At 66.3% G+C, this 13,866-nt stretch overlaps 2 protein-coding genes across 3 annotated transcripts; both read left to right on the top strand.

Annotated features, from left to right (window-relative positions):
• Positions 1-2,924: 2,924 nt before the first annotated feature.
• CARD9 (caspase recruitment domain family member 9) lies at positions 2,925-9,706 on the top strand. Its single transcript, XM_044920627.1, has 12 exons — positions 2,925-3,118; positions 3,294-3,431; positions 4,003-4,307; positions 4,383-4,562; positions 4,687-4,830; positions 5,139-5,264; positions 6,643-6,834; positions 7,259-7,300; positions 7,523-7,568; positions 8,833-8,909; positions 9,282-9,358; positions 9,448-9,706. The coding sequence occupies exons 1-12, from the start codon at positions 2,935-2,937 to the stop codon at positions 9,545-9,547; spliced, it is 1,611 nt and encodes a 536-aa protein (XP_044776562.1). The 5' UTR covers positions 2,925-2,934; the 3' UTR covers positions 9,548-9,706.
• A 144-nt stretch (positions 9,707-9,850) lies between these two features.
• DNLZ (DNL-type zinc finger) lies at positions 9,851-11,613 on the top strand. 2 transcript variants are annotated; one of them, XM_021690969.2, is made up of 3 exons: positions 9,851-10,128; positions 10,506-10,645; positions 11,368-11,613. In XM_021690969.2, the coding sequence occupies exons 1-3, from the start codon at positions 9,922-9,924 to the stop codon at positions 11,534-11,536; spliced, it is 516 nt and encodes a 171-aa protein (XP_021546644.1). In that variant the 5' UTR covers positions 9,851-9,921; the 3' UTR covers positions 11,537-11,613. The 2 variants fall into 2 exon arrangements, 1 of the variants encoding a protein (XP_021546644.1); XR_006541124.1 differs by lacking the exon at positions 11,368-11,613 and having other exon boundaries at positions 10,128-10,212; positions 10,506-10,547.
• Positions 11,614-13,866: the final 2,253 nt, after the last annotated feature.

The following is a 13,866-nucleotide window of genomic DNA, read 5'->3' as shown; positions in this document are numbered from 1 at the left end:
CCCACACGGCCGACCCAGGTGGGCACCTGGAACCAGCGGCAGTCAAGCTACCGATAAGTGGTGCAGTGGCCCCAGGCAGGCCGCCTTCCTCCCGAGCAGCTGCTGCTTGGCAGGCGGCCAGGCCCCAGCACCCTCCACAGCCCTGCCTGAGGGACGCTCAGCCTTGGCTTTGGTGGGCAGCCTTTTGAGGCACTTGGTTCTAGAGGCTTTGCTGTGTGTTCTGCACGTGTGACCCTCCCCCGGGTGCTGCACCCGCTGGGACCGACCCACCACCACACAGCCCCGTGAAAGTGCTTTCACTTTTCAGTTTGTGCCCAGTGCTTTCTTGGCTCGTTTCTACTTTTCCTGGGGGCTTCTTTGGACCTGTGGCTATTTAGAGGTTTCTGTTTAATTTTCAAATGTCTAAGGATTTTCCAGTTAGCTTTTTGTTACTGATTTCTAGTTTCTGATATGAAGAACATGATGTTTCTGTCGTTGAATCTTTACAAACCTCACCGTGAGGTAGACACCTTTTATTAGCTTCGTTTTGCAAAACGGGGGGACACCGGTGGTCACAGCTCCAGGCCCAGGACTGGCTGCTTCTGGAGGCGTGATGTCGGCCTCTGTCCTCCCAGAGACGTGCGGGGGGCGGGTGGGGCAGGCCGCCCGCCGCCCTGTGATTCAAGATGCGCTGGAGGCAGAGCCCAGGGACTGAGGATGGAGAGCCCACAGGCAGGGGGCCGATCAGGCGAGCCGCAGCTGCCTCGGGAAGGTGGAGCCGGGAGCCCTGCTCAGGACCCGCGCTGCCTGTCCAGCCTCTCCCTAAGCTGTGGCCTCAGCCTGGCAGCCGGCATCTCCGGCCAACCGGCACAGCTGCCCCGGCAAGGCATTGGCCTGGGGGTTGGTTTGTGGGGGCCACGGGGAGTGGCCTTGGGGTCCTGGGAGCCGGCTGTCACAGTCCCGTGTGTCCCGGGTGGAGAGAGTTTGCTGAGGGGAGACACTTCCAGGAAGGGACGGGGGTGTGCTGGGCTAGCTGTGGTGCGGGCTGGTGGCCATGTGGGGCAAGCGTGGCCGGGCCCCTGGCCTCTTGTGGGCCGCAGCGGCCTCTCCAGCCACGTGCCCTCTGGATGCTACACTGCAGCCCTCATGTGATCAAGGCCCCTGCTGGCCGGCTGCGTGTGTGGGCCCCTGGCGGAGAGCCCGGAGTTGGGCCCCAAGCCCTGGGATCCCCACCTGCACCTTGCAGGCTGCCTGCACTGCTGGTCTCCAGCCGGCCCCTGCTGGAGAAGTCTCCGGAAGCCTGCGTCCAGGCCAGAGCAGACTGGACGGTGCACTGGCCTCCTCCGGCTGCGGGGAGGGTCTTTGCGCACACTTCCACTTAGTGGGCACCAGGGCTGGGCCTCCAGGCCTCTGAGCGAAACTTCCACTTTCCTCCGCCCCGCCTCCCGGGCCCTGCCAGGCAGACGAATCAGAAGGCAGGCCCAGGGACCGGCTCCCTTGGGCAGGACCTGCCGGGCTCCGTGGAGCTAACCAGCACCATCAGGAAGTGCACAGCTTTCTTCCTGGGCTCTGCCGGCCGGCCGGCCTGCAACACCTCCTCCTGTTCGTCGGATCGGGCTGGCCCAGGGTGGCCAGCGCCCCACCGTGCAGGTGCCCCTCCAGGACCCTGAGGTAGGTGGGACTGCTGCCCCTTCTGAAGGTGCCAGGAAGATGCCTCTCTGCTCAGGGCTCCTGGGGCAGGGAGCCGGGTGCTGGGGCACCTGCCCCAGAAGGGCAGCAAGTGGCCTCAACTCTTCTGCCCTGTCCGCCTTCACAGCCACGTGGTACCTGCTGGTCCGTCTCAGGGGACTTAGCAGCAGGGTGTCCGGTGTGGGACTTGTGGATTTGAGGCGGGAGAGGCGGGGAGCGGGCTGAACATTCCAAGGGCCACCCACCGAGTGCTGGTGTGTGTCTCTGGCTGGATGGGATGACCGAGGGCCACGGGAAGTCGGAGAAACTCCTGCAAAGACCCCGCCTGCTGCCACCTGGATCTCTGGGAGCGTGGTCTAGCCCCTCTGCGCTGGAAACCACGTTCCCACGCCGGCTGAGGGCGCTCTGGGGCGGCGGCGGGTCAGTGTCTCCGTCCCCGCCACCCGGAGGAGGCTTCTGGTTTGGCCCAGGCCTCAGAGAGTGGTTCCCGCCCCGCTGGTGGAAGGGAGCAGCAGTGGGTGGTCCCAACACGGATGGCCCCCTCGTTGGGGAGCCCGAGCGCCTGGGAACAGGCTTCATCTGGGAAGGGAGAGGAGCCCCGCGGTGGCTGGCGCCAGGACCTGAGAGCCTGCAGAGGGCGCCCGAGCGGCTCTGGGGCTGGCCATGGGCCATGCAGCGGGCCTCCGGGTGCAGCGGGCCTGGCTCCCCCGTGGGCGGTCCGCAGTCGCCCTTCCCGAGCGAGCCGCCTGGACCACTGTTGCACCACCAGCCAGCCGCCGGAAGGAGGAGGCGGTGGGGCGAAGCTCTGGGCGGCCGCCAGGTCCAGGAAGGAGGAAGTCCCCCACAGCCCTGCCGGGCACGCACGGGCGGGCGGGTCACTGTCCCAGGGTGGCCGCCCCAGCCTGGGTGCCTGCCCCCCCCACGTGCCCGGGGGGCGCTGCCAGCGGGAGGAGGCGGTGGCCCGCCAGCCCCACGCTTCGGGGATGGGGAGTGCGGAGTCCAGAGCAGGGCCACGGTGTGGCGCGAGCAGTGTTCTCAGACGCCACCATCCCTGGAGCCCTCCACGTCTTCCCCCACTCTCATCAGGGCGACCCAGGGACGGGGGAAGCCCATGCACCCGGGGGGGCGGGGGCGGGCAGCAGGGCCCAGGGAGGGCCGCCCTGGCTGAGCTGGTGCCCCAGGTCACAGCACCAGCACCGAGGGGGGCCCGGCCTGTGGCCGCCCCTCCCAGCAGTTCTCCTGCCGACCACAGCCGTGGCCACCGCCATGTCAGACTACGAGAACGAGGACCAGTGCTGGAACGCTCTGGAGAGCTTCCGCGTGAAGCTCATCTCCGTCATCGATCCCTCACGCATCACACCCTACCTGAGGCAATGCAAGGTGCTGAACCCCGACGATGAGGAGCAGGTGCTCAGTGACCCCAACCTGGTCATCCGCAAGCGGAAAGTGGGTCAGTGCCGCCTCATCCAGGAGCTTCGGGCACGGGAGTGGGCACTCCCCAGCGCCCCATACCTTGTCCCTCCTGCTGGGAGCAGTGGTGCTTCCGCGCGCAGCAGAGGCCCCGGGGAGAGCCCAGGGCGGTGGGCAGGATGGCCACGGCCCCAGCCAGGTCCTGTGGGTTTCAGGCGTGCTCCTGGACATCCTGCAGCGGACCGGCCACAAGGGCTATGTGGCCTTCCTCGAGAGCCTGGAGCTCTATTACCCACAGCTCTACAAGAAGGTCACGGGCAAGGAGCCCACCCGTGTCTTCTCCATGATCATCGGTGAGGCCTGGGGCCCCGCAGGCAGGCCGCTGATGGCTGGCCTCCTGATGGATAAACTGGGGACAAAAGGAGGTGGAAGGGGCACACTGGATTGCAGCAGCTCCGTCTTGCTCCTTCTCTCTCTGCTGGAGGAAGGCGGACCCATACTGGGGTGGGGGACAGAGGGCCCCATGGTTCCCGGGTCAGAACCCCCCTGACGCCACCAAAGCCTCGGCTCCTGGAAGGACGGGCGTCTGCTGGCCCCAGCAACAGGCGAAGCCACGCTTCCCTGGCCTGGACGCATGTCCTCTTGCCTCACAATCAAGATCATGACAAAATGAGCCGAAGGGGGAGGGTGCCTGGCCTCACGGCTGCCGTCCTGGGGCTGGGCCGGGGACAGGGCCGCAAGGTGAGTCAGGAGCTCTGCCTGCCTCCTTGAAGGGGAGCACCAGCACCTTTGGGTGGCCCCTCGGCCGGGCCCCGAGCCTCCTGCAGTGGGGTGGCCGGCCCTCAAGCCTGGAGCCCCGGAGGGGCTGCAGCAGGGCAGCCGTGGGCCGGGCGGGCCCTCTGACGCAGCCCCAGCTGTCTGCAGACGCATCCGGGGAGTCGGGCCTGACCCAGCTGCTGATGAGCGAGGTGCTGAAGCTGCAGAGGAAAGTGCAGGACCTGACCCAGCTGCTGAGCTCCAAGGACGACCTCATCAAGGAGCTGCGGGTGAAGGACAGCCTGCTCCGCAAGCACCAGGAGCGCGTGCAGCGGCTCAAGGAGGAGTGCGAGGCGGGCAGCCGCGAGCTCAAGCGTTGCAAGGATGAGAACTACGACCTGGCCATGCGCCTGGCCCGTCAGAGCGAGGAGAAGGGCGCCGCGCTCATGCGCAGCCGCGACTTGCAGCTGGAGGTGCCCCGGCACCCATGGGGGGGGGGGGGCGGGGGCGCGGGGCGAGGCTGGCCGGCTGACGGGGTCTTCCCGCAGATTGAGCGGCTCAAGCACAGCCTCATGAAGGCGGAGGATGACTGCAGGGTGGAGCGCAAGCACACACTGAAGCTCAGGCACGCCATGGAGCAGCGGCCCAGCCAGGAGCTGATGTGGGAACTGCAGCAGGAGAAGACACTGCTGCAGGCGCGCGTGCGGGAGCTGGAGGCCACCCTGCAGGTGGGGCGCGCGTGCGGGAGCCGGGGGCCACCGTGCCGGCGGGGTGAGTGCTCATGGGAGCTGGAGGGGCCTCCCCTCAAGTCTAGCTGCTTCTCTACCACTCTCTCCCCTTCACCACCCACAGGAGGGGAAGCCGGACAAGAGCAGTCCCTACATCCAGGTGCTGGAGGAGGACTGGCGACAGGCACTGCGGGACCACCAAGAGCAAGCCAACACCATCCTCTCTCTGCGCAAGGACCTGCGGCAGGGCGAGGCTCTGCGTGCCCGGGTATGCCGCCGGGGCAGGTGGACTTCAGCCTGGGCCAAGCCAGGCCGGGTGGGCTGAGGGACTGCCCTGCGTGCACGCAGCCCCTGGAATTCACACCCCGACTCCACCCCTTCCTGGAGGTGCAGGGGCTTGGCCTCCTCACCCCACTCCCGGCCCGTACTCCCCCAGGCTGGGCAGGCCCAGGCTTTGGTCTGGAAGTTCAGGGTTGGCAGGGACCCAGGGCCTCAAGCAGCCTCCCCCTCCCTCTGCTGGGCTTGACTGACCAGGGGCCAGAACGGGCGGTGGGGGCTAGCCGCTGACTCCCGTAGTGCGTGGAGGAGAAAGAGATGTTCGAGCTGCAGTGCCTGGTCCTACGGAAGGACTCCAAGATGTACAAGGACCGCATCGAGGCCATCCTGCAGCAGATGGAGGAGGTGGCCATCGAGAGGGACCAGGTAGGCACCTCGCCGCCTCCCACCCCAGGGTGGGGCGCGTTCCCCCCAGCCGCGGCGCCTCGCCCTTTGCCCTTTCGGGGGAGGGCACTTGTCCGAGAGCTCCTTGAAAAATGTGAACAATCATGAAGGTGACCCCTTCCCCCACTGCCAGGAAAACTACTCCACTGGCTGGTTGTACCTTCAGATTCTTTTCAATATACGGATAGTTTCATTTTTGTCTTACAAAAATGGAAGCTGTCTTGTTTGCAAATAGCTTTTTAATTTTTTTAAAGATGTATTTATTTTAGAGAGAGCAAGAGAGAGTGCGTGTGGTGGGGAGGGGCAGAGGGAGAGAGAATCCTAAGCAGACTCCCCGCTGAGTGGGGCTCGATCTCACCACCCCCGAGACCATGACCTGAGCCGAAATCAAGAGTGGGACGCTCACCCGATGGAGCCACCCAGGCACCCCAGCAAACAGCTTTTTTAACTTCAAACACCGTTGGCACTTGGGCTGGCTGGCTGCGCTCCTGGGGCCCGGAGGCAGGAGCCTGTCTGGACTGTATCCCCATCACTGCTTTCCACCACCTTCCCGCCACGTCACGCGGGGTCCTTTCTGGTCAGGTATGGCCGATGCTTCAGTGCCCGTCGGGAGGGGACTGGCAGCCTGTGTTCGGAGCCTCTGGCCCTGCAGTCCCACGTCGGAAAGCCTCCCCGTGCGCAGTAGTGGGAAGTGGGAAGCAGCACCACCGGGCCAGGGGGCCTGGCTGCCACCTTCCCTCGGGGCAGGCAGAGGAGGGGAAAGCGCTGTAGCCACGGAAGGCAGGCCACCAGCCAGGGACCTGGGGCCGGGCAGCCCAAGTGAGCGGCTGGGATTCTCTCCGGTGGGTCCTAAGTCGGAAGCAGGGACACAAATGAAGGCGATTCTCAGTGATTCATCAAGTCCTGGCTGTTTGGGGCCGAGGGCTCCAGGGGATGTGGGTTAGCCTCCAGGCAGCAGGCAGGCTCCCAGCAGGCCGCTCGGTGTGGGTCAGAGTTGTGTCCTCAGGTGCGGTCTGGCTGGAGAGCGTGGAGGGGATGGGCGCAATAAAGCACATGACATGGCCATTAACCATGTTCTTGGTACCAAGTTACACGGCAGACTGATAAAAGCCGTGCAAAGGGCGTGAATCCGTGCTGGACGTGCACTGGAATGGAGGACTTGGGGAGGGCGCAGGGACGGCAGGGGCTATTCTGGGATTTGGGCCGGAGGCTTTATCTTCACGTTCCGGGAGTCCTTCGGAACTCTATTGCTCCTGCAAACCCTCAAGCACTGACCGCGGGCTGAGAGGCAGGGGCGGCCTGGGGTCTCCCAGCGGCCACGCAGCTCCCAGACAGAGCCTGCCCTGTGCCGTCCCCACAGGCCATCACCACGCGGGAGGAACTGCATGCACAGCACTCACGGAGCCTGCAGGAGAAGGACGTGCTGCGGAAGCAGGTCCGGGAGCTGGCCGAGAAGGCAGACGAGCTACAGCTTCAGCTCTTCCAGCGTGAGGGCCAGCTGCTGGCCGTGGAGGGCAGGCTCAAGCGGCAGCAGCTGGACACGCTCGTCCTGGTGGGCCTCCCAGGGGCCGGGGGGCCTTTGTGGTGCACGCCGGTCAGAGCTGCAGCCCTGCCACAGTAGAGCGCAGGGGCAAGCGTGTCCCCAGAGACACCAGAGCCCAGAGGAGGGGACACCAGGCAGCCCAGGTCCAGGCCTGGCTCGGCTATTGCTCCACCGTGACCCTGGGCTGGTCCCAGGCCTTCCTGAGCCCCTTCTGTCCTCTGTAAGGGGCCCTCCTCCCGGCAGGCCACTCTGGGTGTCAGGAGGGGGAGGGAGGGGTGTTCTGGGCGGGGGCCAGGGCCAACCGTGGGCTGGAGAGGGGCCTGAGGACAGGGGCTGGCCGGGGACCCCTCACCAAGCCCCACCCCACCTCAGGCCCTGGGGGTGGCTGGGCTTCCCCACAGCCTGCTGACCGACCCCTCTTCTGTGACCACAGAGCTCTGACCTGGAGGACAGCTCACCCAGGAACTCCCAGGAGGTGAGTGTGAGCCTCAGGGTGGGCTCCAGGCCACCGTCCCCTGTGGGAGCTGGGCCAGCTGCTCTCCGCCCAGGCCTCACCTGGGCGGGCCGGCGGCCGGCCGCCATGTGGCCCTTGGGGCGGGCCTTCCTGCCAGGTCTCTGAGGAACAGCGCGGCAAGTTAGGTGGGTCCCCGGAGGGTGGCAGTCTAACTGGATGCCCGTCTCTCTCTCTCCCTGGAAGCTCTCACTCCCCCTGGACCTGGAGGCCGTCCAGCTCTCAGACAAAGGTGAGGAGGGGGCAGCTTCTCACGGCCGAGTCTGGCCTTGTCACCTTAGTTGGCGCCAGTCCTGACAGGGTAGCGCCCTGTCCCACTGATCCTTCACAAGCCTACTTTACAGACGGGGACACTGAGGCTTGGAGGGACGAGTAACCCTCCAGGCTCCCCCGTGAGCAAACAAGAGCCAGGAGTGTATGTTGAGAGCGCGTCCCTCCGTGGGAGCCCGCTCTGGGCCCAGGAGAGCAGAGCTGAGGCGTCCTGCTCTCCCTGAGCTTCCTCTTGGGCGGGGGGCAGGGGAAGTCGGCCAGCAAGTGTGGGAGGTGCAAACAGAATGGGGAAGGGGGCGTGTCTCAGGGCCAGGCAGAGGCGGCAGGGAGACGGCCTGAGGGGTGACAAGGGGTGGCAAGGGGTCGAGGGGCTCACTCTGAAGGTGGCTGTCAGAGGGGAGGTGGGGAGGTCCGGGCAGGGAGGTGGCGTGGGAAGCCAGACAGACCTCCTCAGCCTCAGGCCTGCCGCCAGCCTCCAAGGGAGGCAAAAGAGGACCAGCTGGTGCAGAAGTGAGGGAGCAGGTCAGGCTAACGCTGCCCAGGGACCTGAGCTTCAGGCCACGGAGCCCAACATGGGGACAGGCGGGCAGGACCCAGCAGGCAGTGAGTGGTAGGGGAGACCCTGGGAGCCCCAACCCAGGGGTGGTGTGGCCCCTTGAAGGAGCTGGGGCGGGCTTCCGGGTCAGAGGCTGAGGAAGGGAAGGTGCCAGCCTCAGGGAGAGACCTGGGTCTGGGTCTCTCCCCCTGTGATGTCAGTGAGACTAGATGTCCAGTCTCCCATCCTGGCCAGTTTAGGGGAGCCAGCCCATAAGAGCACCTTCTGTCTGAGGGTCCTGAGCCTGAGGCAAATTTTGAGGGGACCAGACAGCTTGGAATGTTCTGCTCCGACTGCTGCAGTGCCCCAGCCCCCACCCGGGAGCAGAGTCGATGGCGTGGCACCGCCTGGTGGGCTTCCAGCTGCCTCTGCCTGCCTAGAGGGAGGCGGGAGTGGGCTTCCAGCTGCCTCTGCCTGCCTAGAGGGAGGCGGGAGTGGGCAGTGGCATCTTTGAGCTCCAGTCCTCTTGTCTACACAATGGGAGGCCTCTTGGGGTTGAAGTGAGAGCCCCCAGGAGATGATGCAGGACTGGCCTGGCAGCTTCAGGGGACAGGAGGTGGCCGGGTGTTGGCCATGCTAAGCTTGGTCCCAGCGGCTGGGTAGGACCGACAGGCCTAATTCTCCGTTCTAGGCGGCCCGGCCAACAGAAACAGCCCACAGCAACCCTTCGTGGTGCTGCAGGAGGAGCAGCTTCCACTGACCTCCAACGTAAGGCTGCCCTGGGGTCCCTGCTGCCCTAGGGCGCTGCTGGCATGGGCCTCCGTGTGACGGAGCCCGGGAAGGCTGATTGCTCAACCTGGATGCCTGGGGGTGATGGCAAGGGTCTCTGCCCGTGGGCTCTTGGGGTGCACTGTTTGGAACAGGAAGCCGAGTCCCCCCTTCTTGGATGAGGCAGTGGGCAGAGGGAGCGGGCAGGACGCGGGCACTGTGGGCTTGGAGCGCAGGCCAAGCTGGCTGGGTGCCCGCTCTGTCCCGTCCTCCGAGAGGCGGGACAGCACACCGCACTCCCCCACGGGGTGTGCGGTCGCAGGGGCGGGGACACGCCCCGCTCCGGGAGCCTGAGCCTCGCTCCTCCCCCAGGACGCAGGCCCGAGCGGCGGGGAGCCCCCCGAGAAGGAGCGGCGGCGCCTCAAGGAGAGCTTCGAGAACTACCGCAGGTGCGCGGTGGGCGGCCCTGGGCGGGCTCCGGGAAGGCTGGCCGGGGAGGGGGCGCAGCGGCCCTGCGGACATGCGCTCGCCCCTGCAGGAAGCGCGCCCTCAGGAAGATGCAGCACGGCTCGAGGCAGGGGGAGGTGGACTGGGAGAACACCACGGGCAGCGACAACACCGACACGGAGGGCTGCTAGCCAGCCCAGCGCGCCGGGAGGACGCCGCGCCCAGCCGGAGGGGCGCAGCCGCCCAGGCGCGCCGGCGAGCACGCACCGGGACTCGCACAGGCGTGCTCTATCTATGCGTGGGGCAGTGTCAGAAATGCAGTTCCATAAATAAACGACCGGGGTCCCGGTACCGTAGCCTCTCTCTGCTGGCCTCGCTCCCGCGTACACCTCCCAGCCGCGCGCGCACCTCCCGCCCCCAGGGGGCAGCAGAGCACGGTCTGCCAGTCGGCGGACGGAAGCCGAAAAGGGGCGCTTACGCCGCGTGCCCGCTTCCAAGATGGCGGCGGCACGGCTTCAGCCGCGCGGGGCGGGGCGGGGCGGGGCAGCCGAGGTCGGGGGGCGGGATGCTGCGGGCTGCGCTGAGCCGCGTGCCGCCGCTACTGAGTCGCGTGCGGCCCCAGGGGCCGGGCCTGAGGTGGTTGTGGGGACGCGGGGGCGGTCCGGGGGCTGCGGGGAGAAGGCAGACCGGGGCCGGGGTCTGGGGCTGGCGGCGTTTGAGCTCGGAGCCGGGGCCCGGGGCCGCGCACTACCAGCTTGTCTACACTTGCAAGGTGAGCGTGCGACGGGTGCGAAGCTGGGTCCGCATCTGGTGCTGGCCGGCGCGGCGGGAAGAGGCTCCCCATGCGCGGAGGACAGTATGGAGGGGTGAAGCTGCCCCCGGGGGCGGGGCCTTTCCGGGAGAGGGGTGGAGCTGTTCTCGGGGGCGGGGCCCTTCCGGGAGAGGGGTGGAGCTGCCCCCGGGGGCGGGGCCCTTCCGGGAGAGGGGTGGAGCTGCCCCCGGGGGCGGGCCCGGCACACAGGGGTAGGTAGGCTGTCTGGGAGGAGGAGGAGGCCCTGACCCGGGGTGGAGTTAATCATCAGAGGGGGCGGGGTCCTCCTGAGGGGCGGGGCCAGGCAAGGCGTCACCTGGGCCGCGGGTGTCCCGCAGGTGTGTGGGAGCCGGTCCTCCAAGCGCATCTCCAAACTGGCCTATCACCGGGGAGTTGTCATCGTGACCTGCCCCGGCTGCCAGAAGCACCACGTCATCGCCGACAACCTGGGCTGGTTCTCAGACCTGGACGGGAAGAGGTGAGGCCCCGTGGGCAGGGTGGGGGGACAAGCCCCCCTGGGGTTGGGGCCCCAGCCCGCATCCGCGGGGCTTCCTTCCTGTCGGGAGGCTCGTGGAGCCTGCCTCCCCAGCCTGTGCATACAGGAGGGGCTGTGAGGTTTGAGTTTCGGGGAAACCACAAACGGCCCAGGCAGGGATGGGACCAGCCCCCTGTGGTCCTGCTTCGCTGCCGGACCTCTGCCCTCACTGCCGGCCTGTCCGGGTCCGGGCTCCAGGCCGCCCCTGAAGTGAGGGGCACGCTGGGCTGAGTCCTGCAGCACAGACTCCCTTCCATTGTGTGGCTGCTTCGTCCCCACAGAGATGTGCGGAGTGTCAGCTCCGGAGCAGGGCCCTAGCGCGTCACTCGCGGTCTCTGCCCGCGCTGGCTGGCCGGTCATCACACCAGACTGGGGGTGTGTGTGAGGCGGAGTGTACCCCTCACGGGCAGGAGCCTCCTGGCCGGTGGCCCTGGGCCGTTCTGTGGGACTTCTGAGGGGCTCTTCCGCTTGAGATCGGGTTAGTAATAGCAGCTGCCTCTGGGGGCTCTGAAGGGTTCGTGAGGTCAGCGTGCAGCGCCTTGTGGCCACACCAGCATGGGGCCCCACACTCCGGCTCCAGCCTGGCCCTGGGGTGCCCTTGGGTGCACTTGAAGACCCAAGGTGCCGGATGGGCTCGGGGCTGAGAGTGATGCCTTCTCTCTCAGGAACGTTGAAGAAATCCTGGCGGCCAGAGGGGAGAAGGTGTGCCGAGTGGCTGGTGAGGGGGCCTTAGAGCTGGTTTTAGAGGCTGCCGGGAACCCCAAATCCACCACTGCTCCAGAAGGGGGCGAGGGCCAGGACCCCACTCATCCTGGCAAGACGGAGCCCAGCTGACTCTGTCTCTGCCTTCCAGAAGATGCTTCGGCCCTTCCGGGCTGGCCTGTCTTCTATCAATAAACACATCACTCAGAGATGGTGGGGCGTGGGGCCTTCTTGTTGTCCCTGGTTCCGGAGTCAGAATGATTCCGAGGAGCCTCCGCCAGGTGCTGGTCCTGGTCCTGCGCTGTCGCTCTGCACAGAGGACGGGCCCTGTACTTGCCGCTCGCGGCTGTGTCTGCGTGGGGGGAGGCTGGACGGGGAGCCTGAGCCCCCAACCCCCGGCCATGGCCGGTAGCCCTGGGCGGTCCCTCTGCCCCTCTGAACCTCCGCCTTCCCATCAGATGAAGATGCTAATGGGACACCCTGTCAGGAGGAAGGGCAGGAAGACAAGACGTGGGACAGGTGTGGGGGGGCGCAGACGTGCTCTGCAGGCCGGGGCCCCGGTCTTGCTGGGTCAGGGGCGGGTGCCTGGAAGGCATGGCCGATCAGCCACTGTTCTTCCTTGGGGAGCAGCACCCACCATGGGTCCTGTTCCTCTGGCCAGACACGGGGAGGTCCTACAGATCCCCCTTCCTCCTGTGCCCCCTGCCTTCCCCCGACACCTCCTGGACAGCGCTGGTGAGCCAGAGCCGCCCTCGGCCCTGACCCTTGGCTGCTGGCCAAACGGAGTCAGCAAATCAGGCAGCTCCCTGTGGCCACAGCGGGGCCGGGTGGCCGCCGTGGCAAGGGGGGTGGGAGTCGTGGTGGGCCACATGCCCCACGTGGTGCCCTCCCCCCAGGGGCGTGCGGTTTGTCTCCCAGCCTTGTTTGACGGCCTGCTCAGGATGTTCCTGTGTTTATGGGAGCGCGTGTATTTGCAGAAGTGTGACCTTCACTATTAATCACCAGCCACGGTCTCGCAGCTCCTGGCAGGATCCGAGCTGACTGCTGCCCTGCGTCAGCGCCCCGGGCTCTGCCGTTGTTCTCCAGGGCGCTGGCACTGGGTGCTTTAACTCGATTACCCCCTGTCTTTCCCCTGGCTAACAACCGCTTGTTATTCCCCCTCAGAGCCTCCCGTGTCGTTTGCGGAGACTGTCGGCCTGGAGGCTGAGCCAGCCCCTGTGCCTGACTGCCTCACTGTCCCCAGGTCCCCGCCGGACCTGACAGTGCAGACCTGGACAGAGGAGGGCAGCCCGGGCCAATCCCGCCCTTCACAGATGGGGAAACTGAGGCCCGGGTTGTGGACATGGGTAGAGACCATATTTCTATTTCCTGTATTCTGATGCTTGACGTCCAGGCCCCACTGACCCCGGTGAGGTTGCTCCTGTTGGGTTAGTGCCTAGAGATAGTGAAAGACTCGCCCATGGATGCACTCCATGGACAGGTACCAGCCAATAAGGGGGGCTCCTACTCCCAGAGCCACTGAGATGGTTCACACCATTGCTTCCCAGGGAAACCACAGCTCCTGGAGCCACAGAGAGGCAACGTGGCACCCTGTGGTACTTGCCTGCAGAGCCTTCTCAGGGCGCCAGGATTCCCAGAGCACCGAGAACTGTTGGGTCGGGGGCTCTGGTGACAGTCCCCTGGGGCCCCTGGGGGTGCCTCCCTGTGCGGGCGTGTCCTGATTGCGGCCCCTACCTGCAGACCTCCCTTCTGACCAGCTTTCGCCCTCCCCACGCCACCCTCACCTCGGGGGTCTCCCGACCCCCCACTCCCGCCGTGCTGTGCAGCCTCCTGCGGTCAGGTGGGGTGCTCCAGGCCGAGCGAGTCACCACAAGTGAGGTGAGTGAGGCACCCCCTGCCTCGCCTGCTTCCTGGGCCCTGCATCTGTCCTCCTGGGGACACAGTGCCACAGAGCAGCTGTGGGGTTGGGGTGTCTGCTGGGGGTGTGCTCCCCCTCTTCGCAGACGGCTCCATTGCACTCATCGGCCGGGGGTGCCAGGGCTGTGAGGTCGTGGGCGCTCTACACCTCCCTTCCTCCGGGGCCCCGAGCAGGTCCCGGGCGGGTGGGCCACAGGTCTGCAGCCCGTGAGGACTCAGGCCTGGAAAGGCAAGTGCGCACCTGGACAATGTGTGACTTTGTCCAGCTGGGACAGACAGCCACTCCCAGGGCGGAAAACAACAGAACCAACCTGTCGCCAAGTGGCTGGCTGGTGCCATCGCGGGGGGCTTGGAGCAGGTGGTGGCTCCAGGCCCTTTGCACGGTGCAGGCTTGCTTACCCAGGTAAGGTCAGTCACCTGGGGCCCCCCCCCAAAAGACCAACATCCCCTCATCCTTAGCACTAATTCTGACACAGACAGCATTCACTTGGCAGACTTTTTTTTTTTGGGAAAAAGAAAAAAATGTACCTCTTGGGTTGGAAAGG

This window comes from Neomonachus schauinslandi, chromosome 13 (assembly GCF_002201575.2).
Source record: "Neomonachus schauinslandi chromosome 13, ASM220157v2, whole genome shotgun sequence".
NCBI classification, from domain to species: domain Eukaryota; kingdom Metazoa; phylum Chordata; class Mammalia; order Carnivora; family Phocidae; genus Neomonachus; species Neomonachus schauinslandi.
The sequence above is the reverse complement of the archived record's forward strand: the minus strand, read 5'-3'. Positions and strand labels throughout refer to the sequence as shown.